A 13,614-nucleotide genomic window follows, 5' to 3' on the forward strand; every position below is an offset into this window, starting at 1 on the left:
AACGAGTTTTGTTGGCTTGTGAGGTCCTTCATTGATTCTGTCAAGATATTCTGGATCTGTAGCTTCCAGAAACATAGTCATCCTCACCTTCCATATGGGATATTCAGATGGTTTCAGTATGGGAACTCTAATAGCCTCATATCGACTATGGATTTGAGTCTTTGGAGGTTCTTCAGTTTTGGTGTGCTTGGTTGGAGTTTCTGCTTCAGACATGATTGTTTTTGGATCTTAAACTGTTTGTGTGTTAACAGATAGGCTCTGATATCACTTGTTAGGTCACACACTGTAGAAGGGGGTTGAATACAGTGTATAATACAATTAAATCGAATTCAAAGAACATAATTAACAGAAAACAAACTTTATTAAACTCTGTTACAATGTAGAACTGTCCTCTCTCAGTGATGAACAAATATCACGAGAGCTGCTAGGGTTACAAATGAATAATATTCTCGATAATGATAACACTTATAGTGTAAACCCTATGTCTGTGTTTATATATTACACAGTTACAAGGTAATCGCTAATTGGTATGGAACATAATTCTGCTTCCTAAAATATATCAATCAGATATCTTTTCTTCCAAGTATTCTATTCTTCATAGAATTCCTTCTTCATGCATATCTCTTCTTGCGTTTGTCTTGATCTTCTTTCCTTTCAATCAACCGCCTTCCTTATCTGAAAGTTTCCTTTAAGTCCTGATATTATCTCCTGATAAATATCTCCTGAATCTTAAGTACTGATAACTTAAGTTCTGACTTCAGTATAAGTGCTGATTTCAGTTAAGTACTGATCTGTACTGTTTAAGTAAGATCTGAAAACTAAACACAAATCATATTAGACATGACATTATCAAATATATCTAACAACAAGTATTTCCGACCTTTCTTGATATATATATTTGAAATAGTTCTGTTTTATATTGCAAGTGCTTTGAAGTAATTAACCCCAAACCTTGATGCTATTTATTGATCTTTGAGCCATAATCCTTATTCTTTGTAAAACATCGATTATTGAATTCCCAGATACGAACCACAAATACACGATACTACTCCACAAATACATATATACCATATACAGATCACTGATTTGGATTTGCTTAACATACAAACCTTTATACCTTGAAATTATCAAACCCTTGTTCTTCTATTATCATATTCTTTTATAAACTGGAAGCCGATCCTTATACACATCTTGTTATACCCTTTATGGTGTTATGAACCACCTTATGCTTTGAGACGAATGTTGTTTATGATTTTGTTTATTCTGTTATTTTTATATAATTGAATTATTTTCTAAATATGGATCAGATTCGTGGTCAAACCAGATTCGTGATCGTATTAGGCCAATGTGTGCCTTGGATCCAGTATGTAGAGTAGAGTTGTATGCCTTGCTCGGGGTTAGTGCGTGACTGATCAGCAGCCTAACCTTGGTTTTTAAGTAAAAAATGAATATCCAATTCTAATCATAGCTTAACAAGAAAATTGAATTCCTTAAATCATTTCATTTGATCATTGTTTAATCTCATTATTGTCAGTATGACTTGCTGAGCTAGTTAGCTCACTTTTGCGAATCTGTTTATATTCTTTTCTAGTTAAGAAGGAAATTGTTGGTAGCGAGGATCCCCAGACAAGTGTGCGAGCTAGGATTCCAGGATGAGACGGAATAAGCTAGTTGGAGACTTTAGTTTTAGTTTTTAGTTTAAAAGTTTGAAAGAATGTTTTATTTTCAGATGTAAGTTAAACTAGTTGGGATTTGGTACGTTTGTAATGTAGTTATGGTTGTGGCTTATGTGCATACTTTAACCTGTTGCGATCCGTGGTTATGGTAAGTAGAGTCATTGCATATATTATGTTCATAAACATGTTTATATATTGTGTGTGTCTGTATTGTGAACCCCAAACTTCTGACCCGATTTTAGAGGGCGTCTCAAAAAAGACTTGAAGGGACCCTAATAAAATAAATCATTACAAAGATATTTCGAATTATAATAAAGTGTCGTATTAAAAGACCAAATTTAAATCAGACAAAGGGTTAAAAAATCAAAATATCCATCACTTGGGAGGGCAAATGTCTAAAATATTAACATGCAGGAGTATTCGTCCAAAATATCACGGAACACGCATTTGAAATATGCGAATTTCATTTTTTAAAATAACAAAGAATACGCATTTTAGGAATGTGTTTTCACTTTTGTATTTTAGTGAATACGCATTTACAGAATGCATATTCTTTTATTGTTTTAAAAGGAATACGCATGTACATAATGTGTATTTTTTATTTTTTTTTTAAAATTCAAATACGCATGTGTAGAATGCGTATTTAGTGGGTATTTTGAGCGGAATGTATCGTTAATCAACATTTTGGGTAGTTGAAATTGAAAATAGTGTATTATGTGCATTTTTTCTTAGAAAAGTAATAATAATTAAATAATTAAATCAAACAAATTTAATGATTTAACAATATAGAGAATTAGAAATATGATAATAAAAATAAAATATAATTTAAAATAATAATTAGATATGTATTTAAACTTTAATTATTATCCAAAGTTAATTAAATTTAAATTAACTTAAAATGATATTTAAAAATAATAAATTTTTTTTATTATTTGAGCCAAAGCATTAGAAAACTACTAAGAGCAACTTTAAGAGAGTTAACATAATTCCTAAAAATATTATTAAATAAAAAATTATATTGATTTAAAATATTTTATTGTATGTTAACTCCAATAATATTACTTATATTTGAATCATATTATTATATTTAAATTCTAGTAACATATCCCCTACGTCCCATAATACTAATACAAGTATTATTTAGAAAAAATTATGCATATTAAGAAATCATTAATTTGAAGTAAAAAATGAACATATATTATAAATGTATTGTTTTTATGGAAATAATAAACTAATCTAAATTCATACTCACACCTCATTAATTGTAATATGTTATCAAAAATGGTAATTTAAGAAAAATATCAATATCTTTACTATTATATTTACTTTGAAAGTGAAAAATGAACATATATCATAAATAAGATATGACCGCTGTTGTAGAAATCGGTAATCGGGGTTAATCGGTTGAGATACCGATTAGGGATTAATCGGTAAATTGGGGATTAATTGAGAAGATTAATTGGTACAATAATCGGACCCATTTTAATATTAATATAAAAATTTTATATGTGATAAAATATATTTGTCCAAATTCTCTAAAAACATATATACTTGTCCGAGTATATAATAAAATTAATGTGATCAAATCATACTTAAAATCATACTCTCTTAATATAATAATAAAATATATTACTACAACATCACAGGTAATTATGACGCCTATTAACTAGATTATATATATTGTTTATTCTTCTATCTAAATCCGGATAGTACTGTACATGTAATTCGGGTGTTCTCTGTTGTCAGTCACTTGAACTTTCGCTTTACTAATCTGCGAGTCGAAACTCATAACTCGGTAAGTTATTCATCCCGATATGCTCTGGTAATGGTTCTTCAGTCTTCTTCTTCAAAGTGTAGTCATAAGCCTTGCCGGAAGTTGAAGATAAATAGCTTGTTTAAGCCGGGGGAGGTCCGAAGCTATCCGATTTTGTTACCTTTGACCCGATTTATGATTTTTTAATCCGGTTTCACTTAAGCTCAGTCAGTTACTTGTGGGCCAAATTGCCGATTTTTTCAACACCGGATATGATAAGAATTTTTAAAAATTTTAAGATTTATTGGCACATTATTACAGTTAAAATTTATTGGAACATTCCCTAAAATATAGTCTAAGATGTTATCTATTGTGAGGGGAATGGCTAAGGGAAAAAAGTGGCATATACAAAAGAATATTGTAGTTAAATTTTGTAAGAAAAATGGTCCCATGCAATCTTCACCTCGTTCCATCCAAAGATATTGGTATACAGATACAGAGAAAACCCAACACTTGCCCCTATTCTTCTTACATATCAAATTCATTGCCCACAGATTCACCATATCCCAACCAACTAACAAACCCCAAACATCAAACTTCGTACCACTATTTAACATCTAATTGTCGTCTCTGGTTACACAACATTGAAATGTGTTATACTTCTAAAATAAAAGAAATTATAGAATAGTTAAACTCCTGTGTTCTTAGGATTTCCGAGAAAATAAAGAGTTGGATTCACAACACGCGTGTGATTATTTTCAAAACAATCGTTTTATAAATTATCCAATAATATTAGTTGCCTTAAGCAAAAGTAAAGAAAATATGTATCTCAAATTATAATTAAAACTTGTGAGTATGTTATACTACATCATTTAGGAGAAATTTGACCAATATAAGTAATTATTTTTAAGTCAAGTTTTTAGGCCGATTAAAAGAAACTTGATAATTTTTTTTCCTTTTTCTATTAATGTACACCATCCTTCGTCTTAATGATATACATCCTGTGAACATCAACAATAACAAAAAAAAGCAGTACTATCTTATCAATAGCCGCTAATCACGATGATAAGACAAATCATGGGTACAAATTTAGATTTAAAAGTTAAAACAAACAATTAATGACAGGGAATTATATTATTGGATTACATAATAAATTATCACAAGTTGCAGTAATTATTATGAGAATGAGATCTACGCCTTGTCTCCCAGTCTTTATCTCAAAGATTTTTGATAGTGATGTGTTACTATTATTTTAACCTATAAAATGTAGTATATTTAAATCACTCAAGCTTTTTTTAAAAAAACACCAAAACAAAAAACAATTTACACTTTCTTTTTTCAGTCCTAGACAACTCAATTTATCCACTTTCTCCTGTTTTTCTCTCTCCAATTTCCACATATGCTATGCAGCAGTTTTAGAGAGAGCAAGCAGCTTCTTTTTTGCTGCTAAATTATATAAATTGCATATACAGACACACCCATTTGTGTAAATAATTGAAAGATTTAAGCTTTTTTGAGTTTTGAGCTTGAAGTTGCTGAAGCAAGCTTTATTAATGGTGAACAAGAAGATGAAATAAGAAAGACCCTTATGAGAATATTTGATGTTTTCAAAAGGGTACTGAAGCATTTCTGCAAATATCCTCAAATTGGCTTTAAAAGTTAAGGTAAAGATTTCATCTTTTAAATGTTTTTAGCCTTTGTTTGTATCAAGAAGAATTAAATGCTAAAATTAACTTAAATATGTATATGTGTATGTATTAACAAATGTTTTGGTGGTCAATGTGTTTATTTCTTGATCTTAAATTTATGTAAAGTTAGCATCTTTAAGATGTTTTTAACCTTTATGCACAAAATCAAGAATGTTGAATGAGAGAAATTGAAGTGAGATCAAAGACAGTATATATAGATTTATGTAGATTGTATATGCATATGTTCTTTTTGGTCAATGCGATGATTTGTAGATTTTTAATATAAAAATTGCTTTCTATATTTGTTAATCAGAGAGAACAGTGAACGTGCAATTCTTTGTCTGGACTTCTTCAATTAAACTTCACGCTTGTAAAAATGTACATGATTAAGGAGGCTGCTATCAATTTTTTAATCCATTGAAAACCTTTAATTAAAAATTTCATTCGAAGGAAGAGACAGAGTTTCTTTGAAATGTGGGCTGTGTCCATCTTTTGAGAGCAGTGTCAAGCCAGGCTTGTTTCTTAAATGACTTGCGAAATCTTTGTTTTCAGGCCTATTTAAAGATTCATGAATTGTTTTTGTGAGTGGATGTGTATTGGTATTCGCTTAAAACACAAACTACTTTAACCTACAAATGATAATTTGTACCACTTAAGCGAATGATTTGCGGTACTATGACAGTGTATTTTGTAGAATTATGACGATGATTTGCAGTATCAGGTGATTTGTAACTGGTTTGTAGACTAAAAATTTGTTTCGGTTTGTAGTGGAACAAGTCCCTATATAATATAAAGATATATAAAAGAAGAGATAGAGGTGAGAACAGGACAATACTTTAGTTTGATATCAGGAATTCTATGTATTTGTGGATTAAATAGTTGTGGGTTTATTTAATATTTGTAGTTTCACTCAAAACAATGATGCAATGATAGTAAATTGTACCCTTTTCTTAGCAGCTACCTAAAAAATGCTGATAGATATTTCTTTTTGTAATGATAAAATTATGACCTTGCTCAAAGATATACTTTGATGGGTCTCTGACTTTTAGTTTTTATGATCTAGAGAAAGGAGTAAAAAGAAGAAGAAGAATGGCAATGAAGATGCAAGGTTATCATATGGTGTCTGTGAAATTTAATGATCCATTTGGAGCCAAGAGAAAGTACACATTTATAAACAAAGTATGGCTACCCAAAATTTTAGTACTCTGGATTATGATCATGGTGTTTGCTAGTAGAGTGTTATACAATAGGATGGATGCTGAAAACAAAGAAAGAAGGAAAGAAGTTCTTGTGAGCATGTGTGATCAGAGGGCTCGAATGCTGCAAGATCAATTTAATGTCAGTGTTAATCATGTTCACGCCCTTGCTGTTTTGGTATCTACTTTTCACTTCTATAAGAATCCCTCGGCAATTGATCAGGTTCGGGTTTATTTTTGTTCATCTTTGCTGTTAATTTTTGTTTGGCATCTTTCGCCACGTACCTAAAACTTTGTGGTGCAGGAAACTTTTGCAGAGTACACCGCTAGGACAGCTTTCGAAAGGCCATTGTTAAATGGTGTTGCTTATGCACAAAGGGTTGTGAATTCAGGAAGGGATGAATTCGAGAAGCAACATGGTTGGACAATAAAGACAATGGAAAGAGAGCCTTCACCTATTCGAGATGAGTATGCCCCTGTGATATTCTCTCAAGAAACAGTCTCCTATATCGAATCACTTGATATGATGTCAGGAGAGGTAATTTACTCATTTTTAGTATGCTTGAGTTTGATTACCATAGTTTAGAGAAAAAAAGCTTAGATTACCATTAGTTTTTTGGGTTAAATTCTTCTATTAAACACTGGCAATATTTTCCTAAGATTAGATAATGAAAAGGGCGGTTAATCTTGGAATCTGAATGTTCTCCAATTAATGTAGGAGGACCGTGAAAACATATTGAGGGCTAGATCTACTGGGAAAGCAGTTCTTACAAGGCCATTCCGATTGTTGGGTTCTGATCATCTTGGGGTTGTATTGACATTTCCTGTATATAAATTTAAGCTTGACCCAAATCCTTCTGTGGAACAACGTGTTGAGGCAACGGCAGGGTATTACTTCCTTCTACATTTATAACATTTAATACTTACTTCGTGCCTACAGATTTTTAGACACTGAAGATTATTTTAGTTTAGTCTCTTTTATGAAGTAATGTTTGCAGTGCATGATAGTAGGGGTTAATGTTCTTATGTAATTCCAGACAACGGTGTTATTTCTAAACTTCGACATCCTCCTAATAGTAAAATCAGCTATTTGTCTCCTGTAAATACTGTTATTCTCTTAGGTTATCAACCCTCTAAAACCTCACACTCCTCAAGGTGTTAGGAGGACTTAATAGGATCTTATATTATATTTAACAAATACAAGAAGAATATTAAAAAATAAATATCATTTTATTAGGATTTATCAATGGTCTGATATATAAAATGCTGAGCAGAATACATGCTTTTGTCTTGTTGATTGCATTTCTCTGCAGTATTATACTGTGGTACTATATATTTCTTGTAGTGAACACTTTAATCATTCAAACAGACACTCTAGCAATGTGCAAGGGCAATGCCATTGTAAGGTGATTTCATTTTCTTCAAAAAGTTTGTTGTACAATTTGGTCATTGAGATGCTGAATAGATAATATAAATCAAGTTGTAATGAGAATCATGGAAGATATCTATACATGTTATTATCTTTTGTTGTTGTGTCCCTACATGTCTGCGACTTTGCATCCTACTTTGTATAAGATGTTCAGTGCTCAAGTTAAATTGCCAGTCGCATTTTGTTGCCTCTCCTTTGACATGCTGTAAGATGTGCAGAGTGTATGATATATCTTTTGTTCTTTGTGACTTTTAGTGCTTAATTTTTGCAATATTTTTCTTTTGTATAAAAGGTCTTCAATTATATAATATAGATATGATTCCAATTGTTAGTGCTTTTTATCTAATGGATTTCTGCTTGAAAAGTCCTTCTACAGCTACTTGATGCTTATTCTAAAAGATACATTGTTTTTGTCCCAATTCAAACAGATACCTTGGTGGAGCATTTGACGTGGAGTCGCTAGTTGAAAATCTTCTAGGCCAACTTTCTCGGAACCAAGCAATTGTAGTCAATGTTTATGACATTACCAATACTTCAGATCCCCTTATTATGTACGGACTTGAAAATCAAGATTGTGATATTTCCCTCGAGCGTCTAAGCATGCTTGATTTTGGGGATCCGTTCAGAAGACACCAAATGATATGTCGGTAAGAAAACACAACCAATGCTTCATATTCACAGTAATATATTATTAGTTCGATGTTTTTTTAGAACGAGTACCTAGATGTACAATCTTACCTATGAATTTTTGGTTTCGGGGGGTCTGCACACAGGTATCTTCAGAAGGCACCAACAGCATGGACAGCAATCACGACTGCTTCCTTAATCTTTGTAATTGGTTTACTAGTTGGCTACATGATATACGGTGCAGCACTTCACATTGTCAAAGTTGAGGATGACTTCGACCAAATGGAGAAGCTAAAAGTGCAAGCAGAAGCTGCAGATGTTGCGAAATCCCAGGTTGGACATAAACTACATATTTCTGTAAACTTCTTATGTAAATTTTATTATAACTAGACTTTCTAACTTAATATTCTTTACTTGGCAAAAAAAACTTAATATTCTTTTGCATTTTTTTTCCAGTTTCTTGCCACTGTTTCACATGAAATTAGAACGCCAATGAACGGCATCCTTGGTATGTCTTACATGCTTTATCTTGTCTCTTGAAGAAAGTACAAGGGACTTCATTAATTACATTACAGACCTATTTGAGTTATATATTTTTTTGTAGGGATGCTAGCGTTGCTGCTCGATACAAATTTGAGCTCAACACAAAGGGACTATGGTCAAACAGCTCAGGCATGTGGAAAGGCACTGATAGCTTTGATTAATGAAGTCCTTGATAGGGCAAAAATTGAAGCTGGAAAGTTAGATCTGGAAGTAGTCCCATTTGACATTAGATCCATACTAGACGACGTGCTCTCTTTATTCTCTGAAAAGTCTAGGCAAAAAGGTGTTGAGGTATGATCTCCTGATCAGTGACAAAAATGTTTCACTGTGGTTTATTACAATGCTGTCCTTAATCATGGTACATCTGTTATTTCATCTAAAAGTCATACTTTAAGCTAGTGCTTTTCTGCATTTCCGCCTTATTTCGTTGCTGACAATTCCCATTTCTGTGGGTCTTAAATCAATGAATGGCTGGCCTTACTGACTAATGGTATACTTTCTATTTGGGGTTGAAGCTAGCGGTGTTTGTATCTGATAAAGTTCCAGAAATTGTTGTCGGAGATCCAGGAAGATTCCGGCAAGTGATCACAAATCTTGTGGGAAATTCTGTCAAGGTTAGTGTGGCTTTCCAACCTATATTAATTTTGTCACTACCTTTTACTGATCACAATCTTAGGCGTGCTCCCTAGTATTACCAGTCCTTAAAAAATCTCGTGCCTGCCCAAGTCTTATGTCTCAATATTTTTGACTCCTAGTGGAACTACCTTGTGACAGTTTACAGAAAAAGGACACATTCTCGTGCAAGTTCACCTTGCTGACCATGCACAAGTACTAGGGGCAAGTTCTGACACGACTCTGAACAGAGGATTTAAAGGTGCAGTTAGCAGTCACTTCAGTACTTTGAGTGGTCGTGAAGCTGCTGATGATAAGAATAAATGGGATACATTTAAATATTTGATTGGCAGTGAAGAGTTCACTTGTAAAGCTTCTAATAATGTGGTAGGTCCTGATGAATCATTTCAAAATGTCACATTGATGGTATCTGTTGAAGATACAGGGATAGGGATTCCCGTACGTGCACAAGAGCGGGTGTACATGCCATTCATGCAGGCAGATAGTTCAACTTCTAGAAATTATGGCGGAACTGGTATCGGATTAAGTATAAGCAAGTGTCTAGTTGAGTTGATGGGTGGTCAGATAAACTTTGTTAGTCGTCCACAAATTGGAAGTACATTTTCGTTTACTGCTGTCTTCAGAAGGTGCCAAAATGTTACAACCGGTGATATGAAAAAGTCCCTGGCTGGAGATCTCCCTATGACATTTAAAGGACTGAAAGCTATTTTAGTTGATGAGAGACCTGTTAGAGCTGCTATAACAAAATATCATTTAAAAAGACTTGGTATCGTTGTAGAAATTGCCGGTAGCATCAATATAGCAGCCGCTATATCAGGAATAAACAGTACTGTGAGATCTAGGTAAATCTTGAACTTCACAATACTTGTTCTCGAAAATTATCACCGTCTGATGCACTACATTTGGTTTATTGCAGAAACTGTTTGCAGCAAGATATGATTCTGATTGAGAAAGATTCATGGTTATCTAATGAAGATGATTTCTTAAATCTAAGACTGTCCGAATGCAAACAAAAGGGAGACAAAAACTTATCCAAGATGATCCTTCTGGCCACCAATATTACCAGTGCTGAGTTTGACAAAGCAAAAGCAGCAGGTTTTGCAGATACTGTGATTATGAAGCCTTTGAGGGCCAGCATGGTGGCAGCCTGTCTTCAGCAGGTGTTTGGTACAGGACAAAAGCCACAAGGCAAAGAAATGCTTAATGGATCTTTCCTTCGAAGTCTGCTTTGTGGCAAGAAAATATTAGTGGTTGACGACAACAGGGTGAATCGTAGAGTTGCTGCCGGTGCACTGAAGAAGTTTGGTGCTGATGTGGAGTGTGCTGAGAGTGGTAAAGATGCTCTTGCATTGCTTCAATTTCCCCACAGTTTTGACGCATGCTTCATGGATATTCAGATGCCAGAAATGGACGGGTTTGTTCTCGACTCAGTTTCTTGTTTTCATATATTTTCTGAAAAAATTGATTTTGTATAAAATTTGAATATATCTAATGGTATTTTTGAAATATAATATACCATAGTTTAGATTGGAGTGTGATTAGGCTTTCCATATGGTGTTAGAATAATTAATTTACTTGTCAGACTTTATATTCAATTCTCAAATGGGCCATTTCAATATGATTGTTTGTGAAAACTTTCTTGCACTTAAAAATTGCTAGGGAGGATAGATCATTGTGTTTCTGTTATTATTTATCAATTTGTTTCATCCTTTGCTAAATATTTTTCATCATGCTGTTATTAATATTGATCCCGGGGAATCGAATATGGAAACACCTACAAGATTTCAACTTGTCTATATTTTGTCCTTATTACGGTTTTAGTAACCTCAACTAACATTATTAGATACAGAATTTTATTTCCTAAGCTGTAATAAGATGCAAGAACATTTAGGATCAAGATTTCATAAAGATGGTACGTACTTTGTATGCTCCCAGTCTGCAACAGTATATATACACACACTTTGCCACAGTGGCTTTATGGCTACAGGGACGATGTTTAAGCTCATCTTGAATTTTAATATTCACTATGCACTAAATTGGTTACAGATGTTTTGAATTTTACCTTAGACTAATTTAAAGTCCCTGGCTGTGCCGTCTGATTCTGATCCTAGATGTTCATGAATGGCTTAAAGCTGTAGCTTTGTCATTAGAGTTATCTGGAAGCACAATTGTTCTTGCAGACTTAGGATATCTAATCATGCGGGATTTTTTAGCAGATTATCAACTTGTCTCATTTTATTCATATTGCTTCCTTCTGCAGTTTTGAGGCAACTCGCCGAATCAGGATGCTGGAGAGCAAGGAAAACGAGCAGATGAATGGTGAATATGTCGTCAATAGAACTGCAAGGACTACAGAATGGCATTTACCCATATTAGCCATGACGGCTGATGTTATCCATGCCACACATGATGAGTGCCTGAAAAACGGAATGGATGGTTACGTATCAAAGCCATTTGAAGAAGAGAACCTCTATCAAGCTGTTGCTATTTTTTTTGAACCAAAACCAGTATCAGACTCATAGCAAAACAACTACCCATTTCTCGAACTACAACATCACCAGCATATTTTGCATATTCTTTGTTGAGGCCCTTTCTCTAGTATGGCCCGCGTTTGAGTATTAGTCTGCAGGTTCGGATATAGTATTTGGCTATCTGCTAACCAGCTTACATATAAACCTCTACCGTTATTACAGAAACCATTAGCCTTCACTTGTATGTAAAGATCATATAATGAGGTTTGATCTGTGTGGTGGGGTTTAGGATCAATAAGTCTTCACTCAGCAGAGTTTACTTGCACTCTGCACTTTTATGTACTGGAAAGCAGTCCCAATATTCCGAGTATATATATTTCTTTTTCATATATCAATTTATCTAGAGCGAAAACATGAATAATGTACCCCTTGAAGCACCTCACAGGCACCTGAAGTCTTAGACTCATTAATTTTGTTTGAAATCAAATCCAGTAGACAGTCCTGAATGTGAAAACTGAGAATCATCCCAAATTCACAACTTTCAGATAGTTAAAAAGAATCTGTATTACATGTATCGATCACTATCAGTCTACCATGCCACTTTCGGATATAAATACGAATGGCATATTTGTTAAGAAATAAAATAAACATGTCTTTATGCACAAATGGTTGAGCATATTAAATTGTGGAGCAGTCTAATACTCACAAATGTAATAATAATATTCCACTCGGTCATAGTGCTGCAGGCTTTATTCATAAGGATCTTGAACAATCATGTTACGATTAAATTTTTGATGATGGTAGAACGTCATTCTGATAGAACGTCCTGCGACCATGTGAAACGTCCTTCAGTCGGATCTAAGAATGCGAGGATTTGTTTTCCGATTCATTTTCGGTGTGATAATCAGTAATGGGCTTTCATGAGTAAGATGGAACGTATAATATAAGAGAAGAAGGAAAATTGTATTGCTTTCTGTAGTACAACTATAAGGATTTATACAAATGTATAATATCAGTTACATATCAATCAAAGCAGCAATTCTAGCCTAGTTAATAATCTGTATATTTGAATTAAAACTATAATCATAACTGTACATGTAATATTTGACTAATCCCTTCATTTTAGCCATTACTTGAATTATGTGTGGGATTATCTTTAACATGCCCCGCAAGATGGACGATCTTTCAATGAGGCCAATCTTGGACAATAATGTTTGAAATCTTACACGAGCAAGAGGCTTCGTTAAAGCATCAGCTAATTGATCATTACGAGAGATGTAAGAAACACGAATAATACCACTTTGAACATGTTCACGAACAAAATGATAGTCTAGACCAAGGTGCTTCATCTTTGAGTGAAATTTCGGATTGACAGCAACATATGTTGCTCCCATATTGTCACAATAGATGGCAGGTGGACTACTTGGTGGATGTCCAAGTTCTGTGAGAAGATTTAGGACCCATAAAATTTCAGCAGTTGTGCTAGCAACGGCACGATACTCTGCTTCAGTGGAAGAACGTGCTGATGTTTTTTGTTTTCGAGAGCTCCATGAAATGGGATTCCGACCAAGGTATACAATATAGCCAGTAGTAGATAT

The 13,614-nt window shown here is 33.6% G+C and overlaps 1 protein-coding gene across 1 annotated transcript; it reads left to right on the forward strand.

Moving 5' to 3' along the window:
• Window positions 1-4,735: 4,735 nt before the first annotated feature.
• On the forward strand, window positions 4,736-12,407 carry LOC141724856 (histidine kinase CRE1-like). The gene is made up of 12 exons (XM_074527142.1): window positions 4,736-5,093; window positions 6,181-6,536; window positions 6,618-6,851; window positions 7,032-7,201; window positions 8,171-8,389; window positions 8,516-8,702; window positions 8,826-8,877; window positions 8,974-9,203; window positions 9,428-9,526; window positions 9,687-10,387; window positions 10,462-10,959; window positions 11,806-12,407. The coding sequence occupies exons 2-12, from the start codon at window positions 6,207-6,209 to the stop codon at window positions 12,065-12,067; spliced, it is 2,982 nt and encodes a 993-aa protein (XP_074383243.1). The 5' UTR covers window positions 4,736-5,093; window positions 6,181-6,206; the 3' UTR covers window positions 12,068-12,407.
• Window positions 12,408-13,614: the final 1,207 nt, after the last annotated feature.

The sequence above is a fragment of the Apium graveolens genome, chromosome 5 (genome assembly GCF_009905375.1).
Source record: "Apium graveolens cultivar Ventura chromosome 5, ASM990537v1, whole genome shotgun sequence".
Lineage (NCBI taxonomy): Eukaryota > Viridiplantae > Streptophyta > Magnoliopsida > Apiales > Apiaceae > Apium > Apium graveolens.

Excerpts from the sequence above, each read along its gene's own strand:
- LOC141724856 (XM_074527142.1), top strand. The coding sequence starts at position 6,207 with ATGGCAATGAAGATGCAAGGTTATCATATGGTGTCTGTGAAATTTAAT. Across the intron at positions 7,202-8,170 it reads CGTGTTGAGGCAACGGCAGG|ATACCTTGGTGGAGCATTTG; the intron begins GTATTACTTCCT and ends CAATTCAAACAG. Across the intron at positions 10,960-11,805 it reads CAGATGCCAGAAATGGACGG|TTTTGAGGCAACTCGCCGAA; the intron begins GTTTGTTCTCGA and ends TTCCTTCTGCAG.